This window comes from Macaca fascicularis, chromosome 11 (assembly GCF_037993035.2).
Source record: "Macaca fascicularis isolate 582-1 chromosome 11, T2T-MFA8v1.1".
Classification (NCBI taxonomy): domain Eukaryota; kingdom Metazoa; phylum Chordata; class Mammalia; order Primates; family Cercopithecidae; genus Macaca; species Macaca fascicularis.
Window position 1 is genome coordinate 82027084 of NC_088385.1, and position 8227 is coordinate 82035310.

Sequence of the window (8227 nt, forward strand, 5' to 3'; positions counted from 1 at the left end):
TCATCCCTCAACCTACACGGAAGGCAAAAAAGTAGTGCTTTTCTGTCTTAAAAGAATATCTTGACTGCTCTTATGAATATAAAGAAAAGCCCTTCATATTTCAACCAGAATTGAATTAAGTTTATGGAATATATTGGTGATAATTTTTTGGACTATTTTGCCACTATATATTTTCTTCTACAAATCTGTGCTTATCTTTAATGCTCTTTACTATTTTATTTAGACACATTTCTAAAGGTTCTCACAATAAAAAGAATATATGACTCAGAAGTTCAAAGAATACAAGACTTGAAAATCACATTTACTTTATTTGTTGTAGTAAAAATTGATGGTAATGATAAACATTTTCAAATGGGAAACTACAAAAAGGTTGATCTATACCTTCCTTTTCAGTTATTTTGAAAATAAGCTCACTGACAAAGATAAAAACTTTCCTTGTCTTTTATTTAATTTTGTCAACTCAGTTCTACAAATGAGCTCTTAGCAAAATATTAGAGAAAAAGGTCATACCTAATTTATCCAAGTACATTCACTTTTTGCACACCTAATGTCCAGCCATAAATCAGGTCACCTCATGTGTATATTACTAGTATATATATTTAATTGGCAATTAAATTTACTTGATTATTTTAGTGATCAATTAAATCAGGTACTCTCTGATTCTATCCAATGCTCAGAATACAAGCATAAAATTAAATTTATTTATAAACCTTTTAACTAGTGGCCCTGAAAAGGTGAAAAGACACTTAAATGCTTAGGTGGAAAGTGCAAACACACTGTACTATTATAGCAGACTCGTTTGATGAATATGAAGTTTGAGTATGCATTGTCATGTGGTTGGTCATGACTTGTAATTAAATGGAAATAATAAAATAAACTTGTCCACACACCCAAATAGTTCAATTGTTGTTTGATATAAGTACAGTCTTCATTATATTGTAAGGAGAGAGCCTGTAAGTCATTATGAAAACAGAAAAATAAAGAATTAAAGATCCTAATATTTTGTAATAAAATAAAGACCAATAATACCTTAACATCATCATCTCTAAAAGGAATATTTTACTGCATGTGTCAGGCAATATTCCTATGTGAGATCTTTTTTTTTTTTTTTTTTGAGGAAAATTCATTTTTAACACCTCTAGAATTTTATTTACCGTAATCTTGTTTTTTTTATTTAATAGATAATGCCTTTAGGAAATATTTTATTATAAATAGAGAGGTGAGCTCACTGAAGGCAAAGGACTGTATCTTCTCCATGCATTCCCAGTACTTTTCATAGTTTCCAGTCTACAGTGACTACATAATCAATATTCATTGAATAAATGAATTTTCTAAAATTTTAATAATTGACGATATTTTATGGATAAGTTATATTTAGCCATTATTTAATTAGAACCACTCTTACCAAACAAGACTTAATATATTTTCTTCCTTTAATCTTAATACATCATTCAAATTGTTCCTACACCTTATTATAATTTTTAAAAATCAAGTGCTACATTTAATACTAGCAAATATTTATTTAGATCATTTCTTTCTTGTTTTGTTTTGTTTTGTGGCAAGAGGAAAAAGTGGCCCATACAAAGTAAATGAAATATTTGCAAATTTGAGTCTAATGCTAGAAATTAAAATTTCCATGTTAATGGCTTCTAAGGAGTATGTTTTAGCAATGCTGTAGAAATAATCTATAATGCTAATAACGTGAATATTTTCAAGATTTAAAAAAGTATAGATTCACTATCATAATCCATGTATGATTCAGAAGGATTGTATATGATATACAACCCATATTGTATTTCAACAATGGTAAATGAGATAAAGGTCAGGGGAATGTTTGTGAAAGAGCTAGAAACATATCAAAAAGCCAACATCTTAAATGGGGTTCCATGGCAGTTATTATTTTGTTTTTCCTTTTCTAAAATGTGCTTTAAAAGTAAAAAACAGAAGATCAAGTAATCAAAGATATGCATAAATCACCAAGGAAGAGCCAACACTCTAAAACAGAGCTGAATTCAATTATTTCCCCCACCCTATTAAAAAGTAAGTGAAAGAAGAGAAAGAGAAACTTATAACTGCTCTCAGCAGTTTAATATTCCAAACAGATTCTTCAAAATTGTCTTTCATTTTAGTATTTTGTCCTTATGTCATTTTTTAAAACTTCTAAAAATCTAGAAACTCTATCAAGGAATTTCTGCCTGGTGCCCGTCCTCTTATATATGATACATTCTTCAAGGGAAAGCACATAGAAGCTTTACCTTTTTCTAACACTTACATATTAAATTGAAAATATACAGTGCATCACATTTTTACAAGTATATGTATGCATCCTTGCTTTTTACTATTTGTAAATATCACTCACTAGTATCAACAAAATAACCTCTCATTATTTTCCTGATCTCATTTTCTCCACAACAGGTTTCCATGACAACTTATATTTGAATTTTTATAAACTTCTATTTTTAAATACTATTCTTAAGAAAAAAAGCTTCAATGTATAAGATATAAACTTATTTACCAATTGAAATAGAACAATTTAGACCCCTCAAATATGTATTTACTTAATAAATTAAAAATCATAGAGGAGAGGGACATGCCAACCAAAAGAGAAGGCAAAAATGCAGGGTTGCAAAATCCAATTAATTATTCAGTTCCTATCACCATTGTTTTTGTCTGTCATTTAAATCATAAAAGTTACAAACAAAGCACATCTATTATATAACTGATCTAATCTTTTCAATATTGGAGAAAAAAGAAAATTGTGAAACAAGTATAATGAGTTGAAAAGGGAATTCAGAGAGTTAAAATTTTTCATGTCAAACATTTCAATAAAAGATGAGCTAATGTTAAAAAGTAAGAGTGTTTATAAAACTTCAAATACTTCTATTAAGACTGAGACTCATGATAATAAGACAACTGAAGCAAACCACTTGATAATTATTTTATGTTTCCTCAAATTGTGTCCATGCAAAATATAATTTCAACTTGTGGCCTCCACATGTAACTCTATTTTTCAAACTAGTCAGATAACATTGTCAGGTTATCATCTTAACTAAAAGTGCTCAGGAAAAAATATTAAGTCACTTTTAAGTAGAATGATGACTTACGATTACCTTTTTTTAGCCAACCCCTAATAATTTGAAGAGATTTCCCTGAAGACAAGACTCACAAAAGAAAGCCAAACATTAAACACTGACTGGTCAATAAAAATGGAAAGTTCAAACAGGATTCTTTTTAAGAAGTTAATTCAAGTCCCATATTTTTATTCTACTGTTGGGTGGTGAAGGGTAAAAATTCTAGGAGCGAAAGTCCTGGAATACACATATTTTAAAACTCATAGATGACCTTTCAAAGTTAGGATTCTAGTGAATGTCTTATGCTGCATTAAATCTCAAGAGCAATGTGATCTGCAGAGATTTCACAATCCAGTCCAGTTATAATCAGTAGTTTTGTTAGAAAGGGCCTGAGGAGAGAGTCATGAGACCTCTGGGATAATTTTGGCTTTGCTATTAACTTGATGTATAACCTTGGCCATCACTCAGCATCTGCAGTCTTCATTTTCTTCATCTACAATATAAAGGGTCTTCACTAAAAGTGACCTCAAATAAATTTTTCGGGTCTATGATTCTTAGCTGATTCTGTTTCTACTTGCTCTTTGACCTTGTTTCAGTCTCAATTTTGGTGTATTCTTTTCTCACCTAAAACAGATGCAGATCAAAGCCTCAATATTATTATAATGAAATATCATAATAAATGTTTTTTAAACACACAGTTTTCAAGTCAATGCTTTATCCTTTTGACCAATAATCTATAGAATCAAATTTCATGGCAATGATAAAAGTTGAACACCTTCTTAAAGTTTTTGCTATGCAATCTGGCCTACAATAAAATGTATTATGTTACCATAAGGAAAAATAATAAAACATTCTGTCCTTTTGTAGCACATTATCTGGAAAAAGGAATCACACGATGGGCCTGAAAACAAATTCAGATTATCCTTTTAGCCACCAAATGGAAAGAGCTCTATAACACTCAGCTGGAATCCAAGAAACACAGATGCACAGATGTAATGGTCATGAGCCTGTGGTTTAATTTAAATAAATATGCACTTGTGGTTTTGTTTGGTTGATTTAGTTTTTTTTTTTTTTCCTGAATGCCAACTCTGTTGTTGAATTTATGGCATGGCCTGAAAAAAAAAAAAAAAGGATTTCCAAGTTGAAGCTATTAATTCTATGTTCAAATATGTGTATGTAGGCATGCTAGAATTTATGTATGCATTTAAATACCAAATCTAAAAGAGTAGCAATGCTTTAAATTGTCTCTTTCATATTCTATTTCACATTGTAAACAAAACACATCCACAGACTTCCAAAGTGTTATCAGAAGCACATCTTCTGACAAATTAGTAGATAGCTGCATAACATCTCAGATGCAGACACTTCTGACATACAGAGGAAGAAAATAATGAAGATAGAGCCAAAGTAAAGTTGGGAGAATTCCCATTCTGCCCATGGGGTGCGTTTTCTGGGTGTCAGAAGCAAACCAGACACATGCAGTTGCAAAGATTTAACCAAATGCAGTACTTTGTTCTCACATGTAATTAAAAACCGTTCACATACTGTGTAATTTGTGGTTATTTATATGTCTTTATTTCCTTTCCACCAGAGAAACCATTATTGGTTACTTTTATAATCTCTTCATGAGATTTTGAAGAATTAATTGGGAGTGTCAAGGATTAAAGTTGACCTGTCATTTATACTAGAACCCAAAAAAGAACACTGAGGCTGGAATCACAATATTAAAATTAAAATAAAGTTTGTTCCTATCTTAATTATTCAGATTTACAGAACTAGGATCACCAAAGTGGTTAATGGGTTAATGTATGTTCAACCTGTAAGGATCAGAGATACAACCCAAAGAGAAAGGGACCAGGCTCAAAATCCCCTGTGTAAGTGGGCTTTCTGGTCAACTCACGGAAACAATCCTAGTATTCATCTCCCCTGGAAAGTGACAGGCCCAAACAACGTTCTGGAGATTCTCTTTACAAAATAAACCTCCTGGCAAATCTTTCCTCCCTCCATCTCCCCAGTCACATAGATATATTCCATTTCCCCTTCCTCTGTCCTCAGAATCAATCCCTAATTTGAGCACTGCTCTGGGTGAGTCAGACGTGAAGGGGCCAAACTGAAAATGTCAAATAGGGATGACCAGGAGGCCAGAAAAGAGATCTTAGCTACAGGAAAAGTTAGAACAAAGGAGTGAGAGAGAAATTCGAGATGAATCCTCATACCCGTTTCAGGACAAGGTCCAGAAGACGTGCACAGAGAAGTCGACATTTGCCCTGTAGGTCCCATCTGCTAAAGTAAATCCGTTTGAGTTGGGAGAAGAGGAGGAGAAACATGGTACTGTGTGGGATGGTGGCCAGGGTCCCTGGGTTTACCCTGCAAAGGATGAGCCTCTAACCGCATCGCTAGGAAGTCCCGGGTCTCTTCTACCCCCATCCCTGAGGCCCTGGGGTGGAAAAGAACAGAAAGTTGGGGAGGGAGTTGGGAGAAGTTGAAGCAGCAGGGAAGGGGTCGATTCTGGCCTTACCCTGGCGGCTCTGGACGAGTAAGGGTCTTCGAAGAGGGCCCACATGCGGGGCTGCAGCCTCCTCCAGCGGCCAGATTTGCCGTCTGGGCCCCCGAGCCCCGCCGCGTCCTCGATGCCTAGCCTCTTGGCCGCCAGGTCCTCATCGTCGCCGGGGTCGCCGCCAATGAGGTCGGGGGTCTCGAAGATGTCCAGCGCCTCCTCGGCGTCGCGGTGCTGCCGGTAGGTCATCCAGCAGCAGGGCTCCACGTCGGTCTCGTCGATGCCCCAGAAGGCCAGCTCCTCCTCGAAGAGCGGCCCGCACACGTCTGCGGGGCAGTGCAGCTTGCCGGTGCGGTAGTAGTTGAGCACATAGGCGAAGACGCCCGGGTGCCGGTCGAAGAAGAACTCTCGGCCGCCCCCGGGGTGGTCGCTGGCCCTGCCGCCGCGGGAACTGCAGTTGCCCGCGCCGCCCTCGAAGCAGCCGCCTGGCCCGGGGGACAACGGGGGCGCTCTCGGCGGCGGCGACAGTGGAGGTGGCGACGGCTGCAGCTTGTCGCCCGCCGTGGTCAAGCAGTCGCCCGGGGGCTCGGAGGAGGCAAGAAGGGCCAGGCGTGTTCCAGGCAGGGTCTTGAGGGTGCTGCGGTAGGTTTCGTGCCGGGTACCCCCGACATTGAGGATCACCCTCTCGTTGTTCTCGATCTTGCCCATCTCTGTGACTCAGACATGACTGGGGAAAGGCAAACACAGCGCCGAGTTAAAGATCTTGGCCGTCAAAGACACACCAAGACCCCCACCACCAACCCAGAGCTAGTCCCGGGATGCAGGGTTGGCAGACAGGCATGGGGCAAGGGACCCTCCCCCGGAGGGGATCAGCGTCCAGCGTTGTCCCCGCCTCTTGCATCACACCTTTCCCAGGTTTCCAGAGAACTACGGAGACAGCAGTCCAAGTCTTTCTTGACCTTTCATGACACCGTTTCCCTTGCCTCCCGCTTTCCTTTTTTTGGCTCTGATCTCTTCTCCTTCATCTTTTCACCTTCCACTCTTCCTCTTTTCTGTTCCCTCTCAAGTCCAACCTGCTCCCAGCCCCTAACCCCCTCTCTGCCTCCCCAAACACCCTCTCCCTCCCTCTAAGCCTACTTTCTCCCCCTCCTTTGCCCCATTCTCTCCTCCTGCCCTGGTTGGCTTCTCACTCCCACTCTCCAAGACCCTCCTCTTTCTCCCCTTCCCCTAGCCTGGATGCAATTTCCTTAGGCAGGGGGTTTTCCTCAGGCAACTTGACAGTGTTGGGTGAGAGCACACCCTCTCCTCGCCCTGTGAAGAGCCCCTATTCCACACCCACCCTAGGTCAACCCCAGACCCCTCGCTACTCCCTAGCGCTCAGGCAGTGCCTTCTACGCAACCTGCTCTAGGTTCACCTCTACACTTGCTCACAGACCATGCAAAAAGACCACGCAGAAGTCAGAGAAAAAAAAAAAATCTCTGCTGTTGCTTTTCACCTAGGAGACCTCTGACTTACTTCCTTATTCAATTTCCTTTTCACATTATTATTATTGTTGTTGTTGATATTGTTATTACTTGGGAAAGGAAACAACTAACTAGGATCCATCTTTAAGAATAGAGGTGATCAGTGCCTCCCACCCATCCCCCTTCCCAAGAAAAACAAATCCCTTAGGGGGTGGAGGGTGGGGGATTTGCTTTCTAGGAGGGGCGAGGCTCGGGGGAAAAGCTGCTTGGAGGCACACCCCCTGGGTCCCTGATGTGGAAGTCTCGCTGACAGTGTCCCTGTTTCCAGCCTCCCAGCCACCTCTCCCCAGGGCTTCATCTCTACATTTCTATTGCGGAAAGGCGGAGCAGGGGGGATGCCTGCCTGCAGGGTCAACAAGCCCTTTCCAGGAAATGCCCCCTTTCACCACCCCCACCCCATTTCCAGATACCTTAAGGAGACCGAGAGAAAAGTGGTTTTGCTTTGGTTTCCGAGTGGACGAGGTTCTCTGGGCAGCAGGACTGAGTCTTGGCGCCCAGCTGAGCCGCCGTTCTCCGACGAGAAACTACTTGTTGGCGTTTTCCGGATTCAGGTGATTGAGCCGCTTCTCTGGGCGCTGGGGTGGGGGACAAAGCCCCCGCCGGCCGCCGGCCGCGCTCCCCGCCTTCATTCTGTGATCTGCGGATTTGCCAGTCGCCAACCTCCGCGCCCAGAGTCACCATCGCGCAGGGTTGGGCAAACCATGGAGCTCTGGGCGGGTCCAGCCGGCACTGCCCGACCCCACCGGGAGCGGGCAGATCAGCTGGCCGTGAATGGAGCGGAGACTGGCCGGAGGTCAGGAGAGCTCACCACTTGAAGGTGAAGTCGCCCTGCTCCGATTCCATCTGCAGATTTTGTTTCTCCCCCAAATCAGCCGCTGCTGGAGCTGTCCCTTCAGCACCACTCGCCGTCAACCTCCCGCCGTCAGCCAAAGCACAGAGCTGGGGAAAGGGTGGGTGGGTCTGGAGAAGCTATGTTGTACCAACCAGGTTCACATATTTTTCTTCTGTGAAGCTCTGTCTCCACCCTCTCTGGAGCTTCTGCCTGCCTTATTTACACCCTACTCTCCACACCCTCTCTCTCTCCCCCCCACCCCTTGCCATGCCCCACCCCTCCCAACAAGTGAGAGAATCTAAA

The 8227-nt window shown here is 41.3% G+C and overlaps 1 protein-coding gene across 32 annotated transcripts in view; it reads right to left on the reverse strand.

Moving 5' to 3' along the window:
* The window catches only part of KCNC2 (potassium voltage-gated channel subfamily C member 2), a 269322-nt gene extending 261302 nt beyond the window's left edge, over positions 1 to 8020 (reverse strand). For 23 of the 32 annotated variants that reach the window (XR_012420456.1, XM_074007438.1, XM_074007437.1 and 20 more), the window contains exons 1-2: positions 7503 to 8020; positions 5590 to 6295 (exon numbers count right to left, since the gene is read on the reverse strand). Coding sequence is in view for 31 of the 32 variants with exons in the window: in XM_074007438.1 (XP_073863539.1) it covers positions 5590 to 6276 (687 nt within the window). In the remaining variant the exon portion in view is untranslated. Of the gene's footprint in view, positions 1 to 1530; positions 3696 to 4623; positions 5509 to 5589; positions 6296 to 6474; positions 6669 to 7502 lie in introns of those variants that run through there. The other 9 variants (XM_074007435.1, XM_074007431.1, XM_074007430.1 and 6 more) reach the window with 4 other exon arrangements.
* Positions 8021 to 8227: the final 207 nt, after the last annotated feature.